General features: G+C 29.9%; 1 protein-coding gene across 3 annotated transcripts; it reads left to right on the top strand.

The window, feature by feature from the left end:
- Positions 1-3,328: 3,328 nt before the first annotated feature.
- Positions 3,329-18,960, top strand: LOC111280341 (potassium channel SKOR-like). 3 transcript variants are annotated; one of them, XR_002689022.2, is made up of 15 exons: positions 3,329-3,713; positions 3,818-4,074; positions 6,218-6,442; positions 6,898-6,961; positions 7,700-8,039; positions 10,349-10,644; positions 11,602-11,682; positions 12,235-12,333; positions 12,718-12,939; positions 13,111-13,299; positions 15,159-15,234; positions 15,341-15,635; positions 16,473-16,564; positions 16,710-16,834; positions 18,466-18,479. XR_002689022.2 is itself a non-coding variant. In XM_022867624.2 (14 exons), exons 2-14 carry the CDS (start codon positions 3,830-3,832, stop codon positions 18,705-18,707), a joined length of 2,499 nt encoding a protein of 832 aa, XP_022723359.2. In that variant the 5' UTR covers positions 3,329-3,713; positions 3,818-3,829; the 3' UTR covers positions 18,708-18,960. The 3 variants fall into 3 exon arrangements, 2 of the variants coding, with proteins under 2 accessions (XP_022723359.2, XP_089612902.1); XM_022867624.2 differs by lacking the exon at positions 16,473-16,564 and having other exon boundaries at positions 18,466-18,960; XM_089756776.1 differs by lacking the exon at positions 16,473-16,564 and having other exon boundaries at positions 18,382-18,517.
- The last annotated feature ends 3,755 nt before the right edge of the window (positions 18,961-22,715 follow it).

Below are 22,715 nucleotides of genomic sequence, written 5' to 3'. Positions count from 1 at the left end.
TATATATATATATATTCCAGCTAGATCAAGTATTGTATTAGACCTTGTATTGCGTTCACATGTAGAGTCAAGCTACCTATGATCTATTCAAGCTCGATTTATATATATACTTAAGCTATACTTCTTAATTGTCTCGTCAAACTTGAGCTAGAGCCTCTCAAATAATGAGCTGTGTCGAGTTTAGGGTTTATATATTTGATTTTGATTGACTCGCACCCTTAATCAAACCCTTGAATGTTTAATAAATTTTTAATATTTTATGTATATATGATAAAATAAAATATTTTAAGTTTTTTTTTTATTCTTAAATCCAAGCTCAAGATCAAGTCTACTTTTGAGCTTCTTACTTAAGTTGATGATAATCCAACCTAATCAAAGTCAAGCAGAAGTAGCTCAATTGTTTACGAGCCAAGCTCAAGCTTGGCATTGTATTGGCTCAGATCAGTTTGATTATACCCCTAGCTATGCATATATGTGGTAAATACTAGAGCCTCTGGCAATGTCACTTTTCTCACCTTGAACTCGAGAAGTGCTGATCTTCCTAACATTGCACTCATAAACATTTACTTAACAAGACAAAGCAATAAAGCCACATTTTCACAAGTTCCTTTCATTTCTGATTCCAGTTTTCCTATGCCTAGCACATATCAAAGCATTGAAGGAAAAGTTTACACTTGTTATCTGATGGGATATCTCAGGCTGAGCAGTATAATCATTTTCCTGTTGGATCATAAAGCAACATTAGTTTAAATTTGGCTGTTGGATCATAAATCAATTTAAAAAGAATAATGAGATGCATTTGCAGGGCCTATGGAAATGCAATTGCAGTTTCTCCACCTTTAATATCTGTTGTCTTCCTTTTTTAAAAATAAAAAATAAAAAAAGAACTAGCCAAACTGAAAGCTGGTAATATGGATCAATAAATGATTGGTTCATTTCTAAGAATATCTCCCAACGAAGCCGGTTAGAAAAGAAAACTGCTATAAAACACAAAAAAATGATTTGTCCATTGCACATTTAGGGTTTGATTAGTTTGTTCCACATCCCAAAAATAATCACCTATGAGTCCATGCTATGATCATAAGCAATTTTGTTCAGAAAAGATTATCATTCATATTAAAAAAAAAAATAAGGCCCAAAGTAAAAGACATTCCTGTAGGGAAATGGAATGGGACTAATGGAAATAAGTCTGCTAGTCTGCATAGTGGATCACTTATTCATCATAGAGCTTAGTTCTTGGCCTTGGTCAGAAAAGTTTGGTACACAACATAAATTTCACTCAATTATCTCATCTCACCTCTCTAAGGACTAACCTAAAGCCTTCAGAGAAACACAATCTTTCAAAAACAGTGCCTCAAACCGTAGCAGTGGTAAGAATTGATGCAAAATCCATGTTGCTCAAACTCAAGCACCGGTGTTGTGTATGCTTATGTATCTAAGTGTAAGGTGTCTGATCTGTCAATTGCCCTAAACCTAAGACAGAAGATGTGACATCAGCAATAACAAATCCAAGTCATGAACAATAAATATAACTACAAAAATGTTTCCACCACTCACCTCTCTTCATGTGTTTCAAGTTTTGCAATTTGTTCTTTCAATTTCATTATCTTCTCAGATATATAGGAAGGAGTCAACCAGCTTACCAGTATTACCTGCACAGTTAACTCGTAAGGGAAACCTCAATGCTGTATTTGAAACGGTTAGCAATATGGATCAAAGAATCATTCCCACAACCAAGCACCACAGCTAGCACCTTATTAGATTTTATTACAATATAGGTATTGATTCATAGGGTATTGAAGATAAATTCCCCAAAATCCAACAAGTGTAGAAGCTGTCACTTAGAAAGATCACAGCTCTTAAAAGAGGTCCTCAGGAAATGTAATACTGTTATGGGCCAGGTAAGATATCATCTGCAGATGAAATATGGGTCATGGGGGGCAGTGATTTCTCTAATAAAGAAATTGCAAATGCTCGTAGGATCCAGGGAAATAGTATCCTATGCGTTATTATAGAACATATCCAGAACCAACTGTCAGAAATTAGTTGCTGCTCTCTCTTCAATTTCTAATTTTACTTCTCTTCAACAGACTACAAAGATAATTTCAGCTCCAATCTGCATGTTTTACCTTATGTCAGAAAATCATTTCCTAGCATTGGAAAACTAAAGGAAATTTCATCATTTGAATTTTCAAATATGGCAGATATTTGAAAAGTGAAAATTACATTAATTACTTGTAGTTGTACAAATAAAAAAGGTGCTGGCTGACCATTTAGTTTGCTCCTTTTCGTTTCACTTTTATTTTATGTCAATGTCATTCCCCCTTGAAGATGTCAATGACAATCACATGTTGAGGTTTCTGTTTTCTTCCTTCAATTGCTTTGTGTGTGTGTGTGTGTGTGTGTGTGTGTGGCTGCATTTTAATTTGCTTGCTAAAGCTTAAAGGACAAGCAGCTGAACCTTGTGGAAAAGCAAGTTTTGATGGAAACTAGAGCATTTGAACTGCTTGCTGCATTAACTGTCCTATACCTAACAAAATACTATTATTGTATCAGTGTTATCTTACGGACGATGTTATTTGTTGATGTAAAGATTATTGAATTACATTTGTAATGAGATATTATCCGTTCCCAGGCTTGATATAGTTTCTCTTAATAACTTTATCTCTTAATAATCCGACCATAACAATTCATAGTCAAAGGAAATCGTGCTTATCAACAACAATTAATCACATATATGTATAACGTAAAAAGCAAGATTATTTATATAAGTTACCAGATAACTTATTATATACTGTACCTATAGCAAACAAATTAATTTTTATATATATTGGTGACGGACCAAATTGATTTACTTGTTAGGTATTAAAAAAAAAAAAGACATTCAACATATTATGCTGGCAAATAAATACTTTAATTTGTCATGGAATACAACATTAATTAATAGTGATTATTATATTTACACAATGTTTGGTTTCTTATCATTATATAATTACATGCATGGTACACGACTACAAGTTGTTCTTTAATTTTTGGATTTTTTAAAATTAAAAGTCTTCTTAGGATTAATTAATTATTATATATCTATTACTAACACTAATTAATTCATAGAGATTACTCCAATCCGTAAATGAATAGTTTCTCTTCTAATTAATCATTGAGGTTTAATTTTTGTGAAGGTATCTAAAATTTAAATTCTTAAATGTATTAAAATAATATAAAAAAATATTTATTTTAATTGTTTTATTAAAAAAACAAATAAACAAACAAACAAGACTAAAAAAGACAACCGTATATTAGCTGCTGAACAGCCGCCACCTTACAATCTCAATCAAATTATCTAATAAAATAAAAAAAATAAAAAAAAATTGCGGCACCTCAAATCGCTCAAACACGTTGCATTGTATTAGCAATCCTAGAGCGATAACCTTTTTTTTTTTTTTAGTAAAGAAGGAAAGATTTTGTGTATAAATTCTGATTCCTTGTATCTTGGCCTCTTTACCCTAAACCCGTACGAACAAAACCATTTTTTTTTTTTTTTTTTTTTGCAATTATCTCTCTATTTTTACACATTTTTTTCTTTTTAAATCTGTTGGTAAGTTGAGGAGTTGCTGGAATAATAATAACAAATAATTTATCTCAATCTTGAAACTCCGAATCAGGCTGTTTTTCTTCATCTCATCAATCTCTAAAAACAAAAGCCTACGTTTACGGTTAGCCCTAACTTTGTTGATTCTTTAATGCTTTGGATACTTTTCTGTTTTATCTGATTTTTTATGGAATTAATGATTTGAGGAAAATGCATTGATTCTGCCAGCTGTGGGGAGGAATGGGAGATATTAGGAGAAGTAGAAGAGAAAGAGATAAGAGGGATGCAATTGCAAACGAGGAAACAGAGTACGAGATAGAAGAGTTGAGAGAAGGAATCAAGTCATCAAGAGGCAGCAGATTTGATCTCATAGCCAATGAGTTTGGTTTGGCCGCTGCTGGTGCTCGGAGAAAGTTCAGTCGTCAATCTTTAATCTACGGATTCAAAGACCTCTCCAACGGCCTCTCCATTCATCCCGACAACAGGTAATCCATCTCCAAATTCACTGCCATTTTTATCATTCCATTTAAACGATAAACAAAAAGGATTTGAATCGGCGACAGTTTTAATTTTTAAGTTTTGAGGAGAGAGAGAGAGGAGAGGAGCCGTCGTTGGTTCCCGCCTCTGCCTTACGCGTGGCGGAACGTAATTGGGTTCAGTCGTTTCGTCACAGGTGTTCAAGCTTTCGTGGTACCTGATTTTGACTTTTAAAAGTCAAATGATCTCACGGCTGAAATTCATGTTTTAGTTTCTGTCTAAGTGTAGTGAAGGTAACCACGGCCAACAGTTTGACTGCAACGCTAAAACAAAAAGAAATTGCATATAGAAAAACAAGCTAAGTTGACGTGTAGAATTTGCTAATGATGCTGTTGCTTGCGTGACAGTGTGATCACATGGCAAGTTTTTATTTTTTGGGCCAGTGACATAGAGATGACACCAACCAATACGTAGATACTTAAAAAAGATGTGTTTGGACAAAAATCAAAGTTAATAAGTGATAATGAATGATTAATTGAAAATATATGTTATTTTGTCGTACTAATCATAATTGGTATAAATAAATGTTATAAAAGAGGATCCATTTATCTAAAGTAAAATTAATTTAAGTTTATATTTTTATATTTTATTCATGAAAATCATGCTTGTTAAATTTTAAGTTAATTAAAATCTTAATTATTTATTTGATAATAATAAAATTTTAATTATTATTATATATTCCAAAATATATATTTGCAAATTAAAAATAAGAAGATAACATATTAATTTGAAATTTTGTGTATATGAGTATGAAAAAGTTAAATCCAAATATTGATTCATAAAAATATTAACAATGCATAAAATTATAAAAATGATGTAAAATAAATTAGTTTAACATCAATGCAAGTTGATAATAATTGATAATTTTATAAATATTTTCTATTTTATAAATCTAATAATTTTAAACATCACAATATAATATAATATGAAAATTATATAAAAAATAAAAAATTGATATGATTTCAAATTTTAATAATAATTATAATATGAAAATTGGACAAAAATTAAAAAATATTTTTTATATTTAATATGTTAAAAATAAATTTAATATATAATTTTTATATTATATATATATTTAAATCAAAACAATTACGCAAATATAAAAATAGTCATGTACATTTTGGTAATATTTGATATCATTTTTAAGATGATCACCATGATTTAGTTACTATAGTAATAAGATTATCAATGTGGTTTGATCATTAGTGATATTAGATTATCATGTTTAGTATAATATTATAAAGAATTTATAATATAAAAAAATTCATTTATGTACATTTTATTTTAACAGTTGATATTTACTCATTAATAAAATGTTATCATTAAAAATATATAGATAATGCATTAAATATATACTTTATTATAAATCACTAATACTTTTAAATCATTATATTTGATATTATATATAAAAAATAAATCATAAAGTAAAAAATATTTAAAATGACTTTAAAAAAATAAAAAAAATATTTAATACTTATTTAATTAACAATTTATAAAATAATTAATCGTTATTTTATAAAGAAAACTATAAAATATAAATCAATTTTAATAAAAATAATTTCTAAAAAATTATTAAGTAAATTTATTATTTTTTTAATCCATTTAACTTTATGACATAAAACTTGTTTAAAATAAGTAATTAAAAAACTAGTTATTTTTTAATTTTTAGTGATCAATTTTTTAAGATAACGTTAATTATATTTTTTGTGAAAATAAATTAATAAAAAATAATATTAAAAATTACTTTTTTATGATAATAAAATTTTTTTATTTTTAGATAAAAAATTAAATCAGTCCTTAAAACAAAAATTTTATCATCTTAATAATTTAAAATTACTATTGCATAAAAATTTTAAATTATTATCAAATAAAATAATATAATGATTGAATGCAAATCACTAAAGAATTACCTCCTAACAAATGCTCTCTTTTAACGGAAGTGGGACTATTGAATTGTTTCTAAACCGGTAAAAAAAAAACGCATAGGACTCAGCACCAAAAGGGTGCTTTTTTTTTATCTTTTGCATTTATGGTTGTGTGTTGCCTGTTGAGCGAGAGAAGATTAATGGTAAAATATAAAATAAAATGCAGGTGGTATCGAGCATGGACCAAGTTCATACTAATATGGGCACTGTACTCTTCCTTCTTTACTCCCATGGAGTTTGGGTTCTTCAGGGGATTGCCACAAAATCTTTTTATACTAGACATCGCAGGACAAATAGCTTTTCTTCTTGATATTATTTTGCACTTCTTCCTTGCATATAGGGACAGCCAGACCTATCGAATGGTCTGTAAGCAAACCTCTATCGCTATTCGGTCAGTTTCTCTTTTCTCATGTTTTTACTTTTACATTGAACGTCTATAATTCCTATTTCTGTTACATTTTAATTATTTGCTCATGATCTTAATCAATTAAGTATGATTACTAGTAAACGAAGGGTCATTCTTTCGATTTCAACAAGTTGTTTCTACTTGTAGGAACTAATAACATTTGATAGAAAGTAAAAGGTTTCCTCTTAGCTGGAAACAATTAATTTAAGCTGCTTTATTATGTTGTTAGTTTATATCGTAAAGGTACATTCAAGCTAATGGATCCCGTTTCTTGTTTCACAAAAGTGTATCAATATTCTAGTACTAATGCGGTGGACATTTTGCTCTATATTTATTTTAAGTATGTTTTTTCTTTTTTTTTTTCACCCTTGCATTACCACATATCACTGCAGCTGCTACTGAGCCTTATGCTGGTTTTCTTCCCTAATGTATCATTACAGGTACTTGAAATCTAGTTTTATCATTGATTTACTTGGTTGTATGCCTTGGGATATTATCTACAAGGTATTATTTTCTTCCTCCGCCCACGCCCCCTCCTCTTTAGTTTTTATTTATTTATTTTTAATTTGATAATAACATCTCGTTGAGTAAAGAAGAACTTGTAAGGATCTTACCTTTCTTTGCCTATGCATGTTCTTTCCAAAATTTTGACTGTTTATAATGCTATCAACAATTTTGTCATTTTTGTCACTATGTGTATCCCAACCTATATTTTACAAAATATAATCTTTTTTTTTTTTTTTTGCATGGATCAATTAAATTTTTATTATGATTACATTTTCATTGTGAATATTTTCTATTATTACAATGATCAAATTAGGAAAGCTGTTGTAATAACTCTGAAATTATATTTGACCCATATAAAGAGGTTCTGATCCTGATATTTGGCCCCTCAAACACCCACAACCCCCTACTCTTTCTCACCCTTATGGTTTTCCCTTGTGTATTTTCTAAAATTAGATTGTTTTATCCTTGTGCATGTTAGTTAGACACATAACTTAACCTTACATTGGTGATAATGTTTGTTAAAATATATGTACATCAAAAGTTTTGAACTAGATAATGCATTGTTTCCTAAAGACAGTCCCTCTTAGACAGCTTAAAATATACCATGCATGAAATCTTTTCAGAAAAGGAAAACACGGATATGACTAAATCTGCATGTATTAAATGATTACTCTGAGCTGTAAATTTATGGTTGAAGCTTTGTAATAACCATTTTGAGAAATTTCTTTCACGCAGGCTTGTGGAAGAAAAGAAGTAGTGAGGTATCTCTTATGGATTAGGTTATATCGGGTTCACAAAGTCACTGATTTCTTCCAGAAGATGGAGAAGGATATACGAATTAATTACCTTTTCACGAGGATTATAAAACTTATTTTTGTTGAACTCTATTGCACACATACAGCAGCTTGTATCTTTTACTATTTGGCTACCACACTGCCTCCTGAAAAAGAGGGGTACACATGGATTGGAAGCTTAAAGTTGGGAGATTACAGTTATGCACACTTCAGAGAAATTGATCTGTGGAAGCGGTACACAACTTCCATGTATTTTGCTATTGTCACAATGGCTACTGTTGGTAAGTAACCCATTTAAATTTCTTTATCCTGTATATTACTGAAGGTTTTTTTTTTTTAAATTTCCTAGCCTTAGTAATTTTATGTTTCTCTGGCTGGGATCAACCAAGTATACAATTATAACTTCAAGAAAAATGTGGGTATGTTGGTCGAAATGAAAATAGCTTTGTTTAATCTATGGGTAAAGCATATGTCTTGTTTGGTGTTCATGAGGGATTTTATAAATTTTATATATCTTGAACAGGGTGTTGATTTGCTACAGTTATAAATTACATAAAGAATTAATGTTAGTGCAAGCTCTTATGGTAGAAGTGATATCATGCTATATCTTCTCCTGCCTCTACTCAATTAATCAAAGGGTTTGCTAGTGAGTGCCTTTGGAGAACCTTTTAAGGTTAGTTAATATACTATTTATAGTAGTAATTTTGTATTAAATGCAATAGTTGACAACTTTATTAATGATTTTCAATGCATAGGGTGAAGATATTACTTTATATAGTAACTTTAAATAGTGCACTTAGGGCACTTGTTGGCAAAATCCTTTATCAAATAGTATGAAATGTGCATGCATGTTCAATTTAATTATGTGATGATCACAAGGAAAGGAAGATAGGAGTCTCGTAAATAAGATTTAAATTTATGTTCTAAATGTTGAAGGTAGTGACTTGCCATAAGTGGCTGAAGGTCCAATAGAGTAGTGACTTAATTATAGCATTTGGGTCTTTGATGGTACTGGAGAGAATTAATTATGAGGAGTCTGTATGTAATGTATATCATCTAATTAGTTCTAACAATATATAGTCTCCTTTTTTTAATTTTTTTGTTGGTAGAAATTGAATGAATCTAACCATGACAGTTTAACAGAACTTGGTATGCTCTAGTAGCTAGCTTTTCAATAAGGAACTAGTATTCCCTTTATACTCTAGTGGAAGGCATGCATCTTATTGCACTGATCTGATTATAAATAGTATTATCATGTTTTGCTTCAAGTATCTATATTATGGGATGGTGGGACATGGATCTTTGCAGGAAACATAAAGTAAATGGTCATGCTGATTGTTGCTAGTGAATATCATGAAATTCATCAATAGTTGAGCATTTGACACAATAAATGATTATAATCTCCAAATGAGTCTCACCTCAATATCATCCTTGTTTTTTCCATTTACACATAGCACATGGCTAATTTCTTTCATGCATTTACTTATAAAGCTATGGTGAAAAAGAGTGTGTAACAGTTTTTAGCCTTTTAGGAAAATGGTGTGATGTGAAGGTTTCTCTTATTTATAGATCTTAATTAAAAATTTAAAATTTGGCTATCTGTTATGCAAGATCTTAGACAAGGATCCCCCTAGTTGAAATTAATTCAGAATTAATTATTCTGTGGTGGCTGAGTAATGTGACATTTCAGTCTCTTCATAAACTGCACAACTAGTACCGAGTAATGTGACATTTCAGCTTCATAAACTGCAGGCTTCACAGTTTTCGACTACTACTATTTTTAATGTGTTCCTTTTTTTTTTTCTGAAAGCTGGTAAAATTTCTATAACAGCTTAACATCTGAGAACATTGTTCAAGTAGAGCCAAAAACTGAATAAAGACCTTTGTTATAGAGGCACTTGAAAGGTAGTATACACTTCTGTGTTTGACTTATATGGTTGCCAAGTTTTGTGTTTCAAATTCTTTAATTTCATATGAAGAAAAAGGTAAATTCTTCTGCATGGTATCTAGACAAAAAAGGTTAAAGTCAGGTGTTGTTATAGTGTTATTCAAGGTATGAAAGACAAATGTTTCCCTTTTTGGAATCATATTATTGGAATTATCTGGTGGTTGATGAATGGTATAGACTACAGATTTGCTCTAGGTCTATAAGGAGCAGTTTTCTTTCTTTCATTTTCTGTTGGCACTTTAATTCCATGGGAAGAGGGTTCAAAGTAAAAGAAAAAACTACAAAAGGAATTTGTCGAATTTTAGGATTTTTTTTTTACGCTTGATTAGTATTAGCTTAGATTATCTTGCACATACATGAGATTACTTTTATATTGATTTAATTGAGATTGATGGAGGAATGATATAACTACTTATGTATTATGCTTATCATCCTTTGCTTCATCATATTTAAGGTAATATGCATTGTTCTCCAGATATTCTTATACAGAAATTATATGTGTGATTTCTAATCATTCATAATTTTCCATATGCTCTGTTTATTTATCTTCACCGAAAATTGCTAATGTTCCACACTTCGATGGCTGCAGCATATATTTTTTCTTTTTGGTTTTAAGTCCATCCTTACTTCTCTTTGTGACAGGTTATGGAGATATACATGCTGTCAATATGAGGGAAATGATATTCATAATGATATATGTCTCCTTTGACATGATTCTTGGCGCTTATTTGATTGGTAACATGACAGCCTTAATCGTAAAAGGATCCAAGACTGAGAAGTTCAGGGATAAAATGGCAGAGGTTATTAAGTATATGAACGGAAATAGACTTGAGAGGGATATCCGTAATCAGATCAAGGGCCACTTTCGCTTACAGTATGAAAGTCGCTACACTGAAACAGCTGTTCTTCAGGATATTCCCATCTCTATCCGAGCTAAGGTAATGTACGGATAGTATCCAGTCAACTGTTTTTTTATTAATTCTGTTAAATTGGAAACAAAATAAGGAACAACAAAATCAATCTAAATGAAGAAAATTCCAATGTTCCAATCTTGACCAGCCTTCTATTGGAAAAGATAAAATGTCCTCTCATTTGCAGCGAAATTCCCACGACACTTTTAGAAGAAAATCCATTATCCATTGCTTTCCATTCCTGCCTACTTGTGAACTGAGATTAGGGAGGAAGTGACCCATGTCCTAATATGGTGAGCATGTTTGAAAGAGCTTAAGCTGCTCAAAAATTTACCGTCACTACTTTGATGTGGGGTGTTGAGCTCCTAAAGGCTGAAAGGAGCTACAGGCACTGAACCATGGTCATATTCCTGAGTCAGAGATATAAGCCCCTTACATCAATTAAGGAATCATAAAAAATATTCTAGCATTTCTCTCTAACATCTCACCTAAATAATTTGTAAGAATATATAAACTGGCAGAAAACCATCTCTTCTTTATCAGATTAAGATATTTAGAAAGTGGTGTCCTTCATATGTTAGATCTCAAAGGAAGCACCTACCTCAATTTGTTCTTGGTAAACGACTTTTTTTGCTAATAATAAATTAGGCTATTAACTTGTTTCAATGCTAAATTAATTAGCTTACTCTTCTATATTGATATCGGTCTTTGAAGTATTAGATGAATCCATAGATCTGATGTTTTTATTACAAATTAAACTAACAAAACCTTTGTTTTTACTTGTGAGTGAAATGTATTGTTATGTAGTTGTACTATTTCAATCATAATGACTTGAATAATGTCTTTTCTACTTATGAAAATATATTGTTACAATCATATCTATCATTCTGGATGTTTTCTTCATTGGTTTTTTCCCTTGTGATCAATATGTTTCTTGTTGATTCTTTTCCTTCAATGCTTTCTGTTCTGTTTCTGGTTTTGCAGATTTCTCAATCTTTATATATGCCATACATTGAGAATGTTTCTCTTTTCAAGGGATGCTCAACAGAATTCATCAATCAGATTGTAAGTCAGTTTCTGTTCTCAAATAATGGGTGTCAAGCTGCTTAAAATGAGAAATTCATATTGTTGCTTCGAGATTTGGTAGTACATGTTTGTTTATGCAGCACAAAGGTCATTTTTGCTTGGTTGTGTTCAACTTAGTCTGCATTATGTTTCATCAAAATAAGATGCCTAGTTGACATGATTCAACATATCTGTACAATAATATGACATGAAACGCCGGGCCCTGAAAAATGCGTTCTCATATGGGCTAAGCCTGTATGCATGCATATCTGTCCTCAGATAATCACATTTCAGTTTTCACTGCTTCAAGAATATAGTATTAATGTCCAACATTAGGAGCGCTGTTCCAAAAGCTTATTTGAAACAGCACTACTATAATTTTTTTTTTCTAGGTAAATTGGTCTCTTGCAGTCAATAATCTTATAATATGAGAGAAATATAATTAGGTTGTTCCCTCTGTGGCTGTATCCACATTCTGCTTTCACAATTACATAAAAAAGAAGGAAATAACTGTCAGTTATAAAGTTAATACTTGGGTCTTTTGATTTGCAGGTTATTAGACTCCATGAAGAATTTTTTCTCCCAGGTGAAGTAATAATGGAACAGGGAAATGTGGTAGATCAACTTTATTTTGTCTGTCATGGTGTGCTGGTATGATTCCTTACGCCTTTATTATGTGGTTAATCAAATCCATTTCGTTAATTACATGCTTTTGTTTCTTCTTTCCCTACTTGTACCTTTTCCTAGACATCTCCTAGGCCATTTTCTCCTATGCATGAAAACATATTTGCATGTTGCGGATCATGTATTTGTTAACCTGAAGATGCTACTCTTTGTCCACTTGGTGTTTACTTGCTGGAATTGGCTTCCAAATATTTTCCATGCCACAGAATGTTATAAATGTGCTCCATCGTATCCCTGTTGTCGTAACTGTCATTCCTCAATACCTTGTTATTATATAGCAGCCGTAGAATTTTATTGCATTCTGATCTCAATGTTCTCATAATTGATTAATTGGTGCTTAACTTTGTATAGGAGGAGGTTGCTATAGGGGAAGATGGAACAGAAGAGACTGTTTCGCTTCTGCAACCCAACAGCTCGTTTGGGGAAATTTCTATTCTCTGCAACATCCCTCAGCCTTATACTGTTCGGGTTTGTGAATTATGTAGGCTTCTGCGACTGGATAAGCAATCATTTTCAGATATCCTTGAGATATATTTCTATGATGGAAGGAAAATTTTGAACAATCTTTTGGAGGTAATCTTGTTGTGTCATATCTCTGTTGCTTCTAAAATGTTTTTGCTCCTCTTATTGGAGAAAAGTGTATGCAGGCTGGGTATCATTGTTTGATGAGAAAGTCATTTCAAAATAAATTAGGCCAAAGTTGACTAACACATTTTTGGACTGGCATTTTACCTAAATTCGCAGGGAAAAGAATCCAATCTTCGAGTTAAGCAACTAGAATCAGACATCTCATTTCACATTGGAAAGCAAGAAGCTGAACTAGCTTTGAGAGTGAATTGTGCTGCATATCATGGAGATTTATATCAGCTCAAAAGTTTGATCCGGGCTGGAGCTGATCCTAACAAAACGGATTATGATGGAAGATCGCCCTTGGTAAGTATTATGTCAATGGAATCTTTTAGGTTGTTCTTCAAGTAGGTTCTATTCTTGATGGGATGTCCAGTTCATGTATAGACACACCTGTCTATGGCTGACATGTTTGTTGCTGTTATTTCATGCTAAAATAGATTTTTAAATCAAATAGTTATAATTGCACTCACTTTTTTGGCATTAAGCTATGAGATTAGACAGTTTTGCTATGATTGTTTTCTTCTATGGCCTAAATAATGATTGTATTAAATACATTCAACAGTCTATTACTTGTGCCGTTTCTATACCTATAAGTTTTTGCACTTTATTTAATACTCAGTTTTCTTTCATCCCATTCTCCATTTTCTAAAGAAAATCCTGCAGTTATTCTTGTAATGAAGATTAAAACAAATGGAAAACAATGCAAAACTGTAAAAGAATCAGAGAAGTATTTGCTTTGCAATTTAAATTCCCAATTTATTGCTTAAATTTCAGTACATTACATGTTACTTCTTTTAAAATAGCTAAAATAAGTTCCCTTGGTTTGAAACATTCACACCACTGAATTTTATCCACACCCTATATAATATGGTTTGTCTTTTGTACTTGCCACCAAAAACCTGAGAACTTTGGATTACATGTCTGCTTATTTGGGGTTTAACTCCTTAAATTTTGGTTGGTCAAAGTCATCAATCAAACACTAGCTGTTCTATTATGCATAAAGACTTGCCACGTTGGTTTTAAATTCAATGGCTGTTGGTCCCCAGTTAAGGCTGTGTTCCTATTCATTATCAGACATATGAAATCTTTGAAATCTGCATAAATATGGTAAACATATGGTAAGAAAGAGATATAAGAACCTCATTTCTAGGACATGCATGATCAGATACTGAATTAGCTAAAGAGCATGAACTTTCATAGAAATATCATGGCAATTAATCTCAATGTTAAGTTTAATTGAATGGATTGCTTATTACATACTTTTAGAAGTTGCTCGTGCAGATGTCATGTCTCACAGATATTCTCTTTTAGCTCATTTCCATTACTGTATCAGTATCCACAGTGACAAAAGCATGCTGTATAACATAAGTTTTAGATTAAGTTGTTTCACACTTGTTGATTGAAATAGCTTTTTAGCCATAATTTATTTAGGAATTCTGAGGGACCTTATAAGGGTGTGGGAAACTGTGATCCATGAGATCAACATCCAAGTAACTAAGGGAAAGTGAATATAGTTAGTAGTATAAACCAGAGGAACATTAATACAACTTACTTGAAATATCATGGAAAACTATATAGTTTGCCTACTATTTGTCATATAAGCAAATGGAGTCTTATAGCTTTTCTCTTTTTCCACACATCTATATATGTTTTTTCTCTGTCTTCCTTTTAGACCAAAGCATGCTGTAAAAATTTAACTTTAAATCAAGTTGTTTGACACTTGTAAAACTCATATGTATAGCTCTTTAGCCATGGAATACAAAGTGATCATGAAGAACCTCATCCGGATTAGGGAGCCTATGAATTTTAATACAGGCAAGCCAGAAACTCTCTAGTGAATCTACATAGTAGTATAACCAAACCTAAAATCTAGGCATCTTTATGTGACTAACCGGAAAAATCCTACCAATCCATCCAATATTATGGTGAATTATGTGGTTTTCCTTTTGTATACTTTGAACAATTGTCCCATATGCCAATGGACCATTCTAGCTTTCTGTTTCATCTTGCATACATTTGCTGCCTGTTTCAATTGTTTACACAAAAGCATTCTATAAATAATGAGTATGGTAAAAGCTTTTTAGCCTTTAGTAATTTATATATCTCTTTAGCAACACCATACAATGGAAGAGCATCTAAAACCAAATCTTTGTCTTGAATAGCATCTTGCTGCATCAAAAGGACATGATGATATTACAAGTTTCCTTCTTCAACATGGGGTAGACATCAATCTTAAAGGTAATTATCTGTTATAAATATTTTTAAATGTTGTTTTGGTTAATTAAACTCTAGTCTTGTACCATTTGATCTTCCCTTGTGCTAATAAATTAAATTTTTTCTACAGATAAGTTCGGGAATACACCTTTACTAGAAGCGTTAAAAAATGGACATGACCATCTTGCAGCTTTGCTAGTTAAGGAAGGAGCTTCGCTAAACATAGATGATGCTGGTAGTTTTCTATGCATGGCTGTTGCAAAGGGGGACTCAGACTTTTTGAAAAGAGTTTTGTCTAATGGAATTGATCCTAACTCCAAAGATTATGACCTTCGAACCCCACTTCACGTAGCTTCCTCTGAGGGCTTATATTTGATGGCAAAGCTTTTGATAGAAGCTGGAGCTAGTGTTTTTACCAAAGACAGGTACATTTAAAACATTCATTTCACTTACTTTTTATGAATGTGATCATGTTTAGCTTATCCATTTAAGGTTATTTACTTCTAGTTATGCTGTTTGTTGCGAAACTGGATTTGGATTAACAGGTAAATATATCACCATATCAGCCTCTTTGCAGTGTGTACATGCTGTTTGAAAGAAGAACACCTGGTCATAGCTTCATAGATAATTGTAAACTATCTATTTTCTTGATGCTCCAAATGACATACTGGCAATCTTTTCCCGTTTTCAGGGTTTTTATTGCACTTTTTGTTTGATTGTTTATATTTGGTTATAATTTAATCATTATCTTTTTTTTCTTTTTAGTTTTTCCAAACATTTTTTGCTGATTATTATATCTATATTTTCTATAAAATCCCTTATTGAATTTAGTGTAGTAACACATGCTCAATTAGGAATAATTCCAAAAAAATAAAAAAGTTTAAATAAAAAATACATATTAATAAGGATATGTTAATATTTTTACTTTTCCTTTTAAATAGGATTTGGATTCACATAGTTCAAAATTCTGTCTGTTTTTTCTCCTTTATAAATAACTGTACGGCAACATTGGAAACCAAAAAAAAAAAAAGAAAAGAACTTTCCATTTTTTGTCATTCAAGCTTTTAGATAACTGTAATTTTTTTATGTGTTTTTCTTTTAATCTTTTTTTTAATTTTAAAATTATTTATTACTTCAACCAAATAGTGGATGTGTATGGGACTAGTTTGCATATAGCATACCTCCTTAGAACTAGGATATGAAATTCAAGTGTTATGTGTAATTTTCTACAATACTAATCACCGGATGGTTTGACTATGCAGTGTGCAACTACTTTATCAGCTGAAAACTTTAGTGTAATTGTCTGTTTCCCAGCATTTCTGCTGTATTTTCTTTCAAGGGTTAACTGAAAATGGTATTTTCACTGTTATTTTCTATCTAATTCCGTTTTTACATCTGATTCTTATTTTCCTTCAAGATCTTTAGAGGGTAAAGACATACATCATATACATGCACATTACTTTTGAGTTTTTTTCAGCATTTATGCTTTTTCTTTGTAGATGGGGAAACACTCCACTTGATGAAGCCCGGATGTGTGGCAACAAGAATTTGATCAAGCTACTTGAAGATGCAAAATCTACTCAGCTATCAGAATTCCCTTATTATTGTTCGAAAGAAATTACAGGTATTTCTCAACTTGTGTGACCAGATTCTAATTTGCTAAGTGAAACTTGGAATTATTTGAAAACATGCTGCTGAACAAATTTATTATGCTCAAACCAATTGTTAAAGAAAAAATAAATTAACGAAGAAAATTCAGAAGAATAGTTTTGATTTGGAATGGAAGAATGCTTTTCACTTGACCAATGTCATTTACTTATCATAGCTTGTCACACCAATGAAATATTGTGTTTTTGGAAGAAAGTCACATATAAATTACACTTTTAGTACTTGAACTTTGAAAAAAATATATAAATTCATACCTAAAGAAATAAAATATATAATTTGCACTTGAAAAACTTTCAAATTATGTACCATATTAACTCAAATTCTAATCCCGTTAATCATATCAACTTATATATATAGCGTTTGGCAAATATTATCAAGTTATGTGTTCACTACATTTACTATCAACATCTTTTTTCAATATAAATTAAAAATATATATTTTTTAATTTACTTAAAACATAAAAATGTTTAAAACCTATCAATCATTTTTTATCACGTGACATCCAAACGAATGTTTTGAAAAATATTTAATATTTTTATTCAACAAATAATATGCATATAATAAAATTATATTGGTTAGATACCATATAGATGAATTAAATTAACAATATTAGAATTTGAATTAAAATTATACATTATTTGAAGGTTCATGGTGCAAATTATATATTTTATTTTTTCAAATATCAATTTGTATATTTTTTCGAAGTTTAGGATGTAAGTAACTCAAGGTTTAAACCTATTTGAAATTAATTCAGTTGTCCTTTCTGGGCTGTTGTAAATGAAACAAGTCATTAACAATTGTCCCAGTTGGTTTAACATTTTTAATAGAAGTGGAACTGAATTTAAAGACGGTATGGAAATATTCTTATTGAAGTTCCAACCGAGTTTTAGTAGGTGCCTGGTTTAGGTAATATTCTTACTGCAACAGAGTAGCCTGGTTTACGTCCATTAGGGAGTGTTAGTTGAATGTATAAAATGGAAATACTTTTCAACCTCTGAGGGAAAAAAAATCAGGGATGTGATTATTCTACTTCTACCCCCTCCCCCTTCTCTTTTCTTTACATATATATGATTTCTACCTTTACTTCCATTGTGTGCATGTAATTTTACCTTTAATTTTTCTTCATTGGTAAAGTTTGATTTGTTTCCACTTTGTAGTCGAAAGTTTTTTTTATTTTACCTAGGAAATGGCAACATGGGACAGAATAAGGGTTCTAGATGTTGAGATTTGAAACTTAGACCTCTACATATCACATAGTTACATAAATCAACTGAATTAAATTTCGAATTTCACTTTATAGTCAGAAATTGGATCTACCAGTGGTTACTAAACATTAGAACATCAAAGTTGCACTAATAAACCTGGTTATCAGTTTCTATTCCAGATTATAAAAGATTTCTCTTGATTACCCCCATTTACCTGCTGAAAAGAAATCTAATTATACAATAAAAAACTTAAAATGTGACTGCCTTTTCTATTCCTTTTCTTTTCTTTACCTTTCAGGAAGTTAATTTGCAGTCTAATGGCTGCTGCTCAAGTAATCCCATGTCTGTATGATAATGAAAGAATTTCTGTTGCTAATTCCAGATAAAATGCACCGAAAGAAATGCACTGTTTTTCCTTTCCACCCATGGGATGTTAAAGATCCGAGAAGACATGGAATTGTGTTATGGATCCCTCCCACGATTGAAGAGCTTGTTAGAACTGCTGCTGAGCAGCTAGACTTTCCAGGTGGTTCTTGTATATTGTCACAAGATGCAGGTAAAATTCTTGATGTAGACATGATTAATGATGGACAAAAGCTGTATTTGATCGGCGAAACTCATTAGTAACCTATGGCTATCGTAAAATAACAATGTTGATCATCTCGGAGCTTAATTTAATTAATTTATACAATAATTCTTAAAAGGTAGCAACCAACGGATTGGAATTTAAATACCAACACCTACAACTCTTTTCTTTACCCATGGACCGTAGCCTTTTATGTAAAAAAATTAACAATGTTGGTGCTTCATTCTTGTAGCATGGCCACTTGTATATGTGATTTAGCTGTGAATAAAGGTGTAGCATTTTGAACTTAAAGTTTAATTTAGTTGATTTATATAATTATTTTTAAGAGATAACATCTATTACATCTGGAGCTCAAATTCTAATGCCTACAATCTCTTCTTTAGATCTTTTTATACCAAAAAAAAAAAAAAGTGTTGCATCTCTGCATTTATGTTTAACATTAGCAATGCGAGTGCAATGGTTTGTTCCAAATAGTGAAGAAGTTCAACCATTACTACTACTGTTTAATACCAAAAGGACAGGAGTAAGACATCAGCCACATATCCGAATTAATTGTGTTGTGAATTTCTTTTTATCTTGGAATAAGTGTTAGTTGTGTTTTTGGTTATATATTTTGAAATATGCATAACAGCAGCATAAAGATGAGCTCTATTATCACTGTACATGATCAACCAAAAGCAGTGCAGAATAATGAATGGAGTATTATTTTTAAAATTATATAAAATTTTATAATATATATATTTTACTTTTAGATCAAAGTTAAATCCATACTAATTTGAATAAAAATATCAATTTTAATTTTAATCATTTCAATTCAAAAAGTTAAAAAAAATTTAAGTGTGGTAACGAATTGATTCGAAGACCTATTGTTAGAAATAGACTTAAAAGTCGTTATTAATTTTTTTTATTTAGATATAATTAGTCATCTAACTTAATCTGTTTTATTTAAAGAGAAATATCAAGATTGACTTAGATATCTTTAAATAGTAAATTTTAATCTACAAAACTAGATTTTAGGTTCAGGAATACAATTACACGTGAGAAAGATTATAATACTCTCATAACGCCTATCCAAAAGACAATACTAATTTGATTTCAAATTATTCAAGTCTTAAAATATTTTTATAATTTATAAAATAATTTAATTATTTAAAATTAATCTTAAAATTACTCTAATAGTTTGGTAGCAATTTAAGATAATTTTTTTATTTCATTAGTATTCATGAAAATTAATATCTCATTAAGAAGAAGCTTTATCGTCGAATTCATTTAATTTTTGTGAAAAAAAACTTTTATTTATGTTAACCAATCAAATTTTAATTTTTATAAAAAAATAATTTATTTTCATAAATATATTCTAATATTTTGATAATTTTTTTTGTCAAGAACTATCCTTCAATATGTTGGTAGGATTTTAAAAAATATATATTTTCAATAAAATCCATTAGGTTTCTAATAGTTTGGTAAGACTTAATTTAATAATTAAATCTTCCAATAGTTTGATAGGATTAGAATTTTTTATTTTTTTCAAAACCTTTTTTAAAAATTTGAAAGAAAAAAATCAATTAAAATAATTAAAAATTATCATGCAAATAATATCATGCAATAATATAATATATCTTACAATAATCATGTAGTAATATAATATATCATGCAGCAAATTATGTAATAAAATATCAAGCAAAATATAAAATATCATGCAGATATTAATCAATCATGCAAATATAAATCACACAAACAAAATAATATATAACCATGCAATCAAATATAATTACACAAATAAATATAAAATATCATGCAGATATTAATCAATCATGCAAATATAAATCACACAAACAAAATAATATATAACCATGCAATCAAATATAATTACACAAATAAATATAATAATCATGCAATTAAATATATTAATGATCATGTAATCAAATTAAATATAATCGAATCATGTAATAAATATAAAATCATATCATGCAAATAATATAAAAACATGCAATATATATATATATATATCATAGTTAATATTAAAGTTTTTTCTTTTTCCTTCATCTTAATTAACTCAATTATGATAAATATATAATAAACAAAAAATAAAAAAATAAAACAGAAAAGCAAAAACAAAAAATTAGAAAATAAAAAAAAAGTCAAACCTTGCGACCTAGTTAGGTCCACCGAGTTTACTCACCATGCACACAAGTTAGAACTCGGGTCAGGCTTTGCTAAATAGCACCGTATCACTTTGGGTATAAAAGTAAAATATTCACTTAATTTTTGCAAAACTCCCTTTCTACTTCTTTATCTAAGCCCAAAACGCTCTGACCTCTCTCTAAAATGCCCTGATCGAAAACTTCAACCTTTTTCAAAAATTGATCACATTTCCAGATGTCAATGTTAGAAAATTCAAATGACGTGGGAAAATTCAAGCCAAACCTAAAACAACTTATAAACCCAGATCCTGACCATCGTCAAATCTTTTGGTCACCATGAAAGCCGTCAGAAAAACCAAACTTCACTTGAAAATTCAAACAATAAACCCAAAAAACCTAGAAAAATTATAGAAAAAAACACCAAACCTAGAAATGTTCAACAATTCCCAAAAAATCCTACAAATCAACTAAACAGATTCTAATCCAAAGATTTAAGATTCCACAAAACAAAACAAAAGGCTAAATTGTTTTTGAAACAACCAAGAATTGAACCAATCTTCAAAATCCTAGAATCATTCACAAGAACCCAAAATCCAGAATCAAAATAAAAATTCTTAAAACTAAAACCTAAACCCAAAAAACTAATTGCTGGAATTTGTTATGCCTCTTGTCTCTATTCCTTGCTCCTATGTGGTTTCTGTTCCTCTGTTTATAAGGATTGAATCCCTTTAATTTGGAAAGAATAATTCAATTGAATCACTAATTTTCTTCTGTGATTGATCTCTTGTGATTTGATTCTTATAATTTTTCTTTTTCGTGCAAATTAGAAAGTCCTATGATAATTTGCAGAATTGATTCCCACGATTTTCAGATTTCATGTTTTTTTTTTCCTTTTCTTTTTTCTTATTTCATTTTTGTATGATTTTCACTTTTTTTTACTTGACTTTTGACTTTTTTTTACTTTTGAATTTTAACTTTTTTCTTCTCTTTTTTTAACCAAAATAAATTACAAAATTAAAATCAAAACTAAATTAAAAAAATCTAAATCTAAATTAAAATCAAATTAAAAATTTGAGCTTTTATCTTATTGGGCCTGAAGTTTTCCACTCAAGGTCCAATTTACAATCAAACGCTCATTTTTTATTTAAAAAAAATTCTCGAACAAAATAGGTTATCTACAATTGCTTATCTTTGCATATTTTTTATGGAATAATAATTGCGCAAAGATGTAGATACTCATTACGTTTATCTTATATCAATCTTTTTTTTTTTTTTTAAAGAATCCTCTAAATAGAGGTATGCAACTTTCAAAACCTATTAAAGAACTTCTCTAAACAAAGACTTAATAACTTTTAAATTAAAAATTGTGCTCCTCTATATAGAGGTGAAACAACTTTAAAAACTTTAATTGGGAAATGTCAAAACACATCTGTTTTGCTTAGGTCCAAAAAAATTCAAAATTTTAGCTTGAAACCAAATATTCACAATTTGAAAATTCAAGGTTCCATAAAAAAATTGAAAGATTTCAAGATTCGTAAAAATTACAAGATTCTTAGAGGTTTTAAATTCACAAAGATTTCAAGTTTCGTAAAGATTCTAAATTCGTAAAAGATTTCAAATTTTGCAAAGGTTTCAAGTTTTGCAAAGGTTCCAAATTTGCAAAGGTTTTAGATTCATAAAAATTTTCAGATTCGCAAGATTTTCAAATTTGTAAGAATTTCAGGTTTGCAAGAATTTACAGATTCATAAGAATGAAAATTTCATAATAATTCAGATTCACAAGAATTTTAGGTCTGCAAGAATTCAAATTCGCAAAAAGTTTCAAATTTGCAATATTTTAAAGTTTCGTAAGAATTTTCAAATTCACAAAAATTTAGTTCACAATAATTTTCAATTCGCAAA

This window comes from Durio zibethinus, chromosome 28 (genome assembly GCF_047325235.1).
Source record: "Durio zibethinus cultivar Kanyao isolate XHJ-2024 chromosome 28, ASM4732523v1, whole genome shotgun sequence".
Classification (NCBI taxonomy): domain Eukaryota; kingdom Viridiplantae; phylum Streptophyta; class Magnoliopsida; order Malvales; family Malvaceae; genus Durio; species Durio zibethinus.
Note: the sequence above shows the minus strand (reverse complement) of the source record. Positions and strands in the feature narration are given on the sequence as shown.

What these genes read in the sequence shown, in the direction of transcription:
- LOC111280341 (XM_022867624.2), top strand. Translation starts at nt 3,830, where the DNA reads ATGGGAGATATTAGGAGAAGTAGAAGAGAAAGAGATAAGAGGGATGCA. An exon ending in CAAACCTCTATCGCTATTCG is followed by an intron (nt 6,443 to 6,897) that starts GTCAGTTTCTCT and finishes GTATCATTACAG; the next exon opens with GTACTTGAAATCTAGTTTTA. An exon ending in CCATCTCTATCCGAGCTAAG is followed by an intron (nt 10,645 to 11,601) that starts GTAATGTACGGA and finishes CTGGTTTTGCAG; the next exon opens with ATTTCTCAATCTTTATATAT.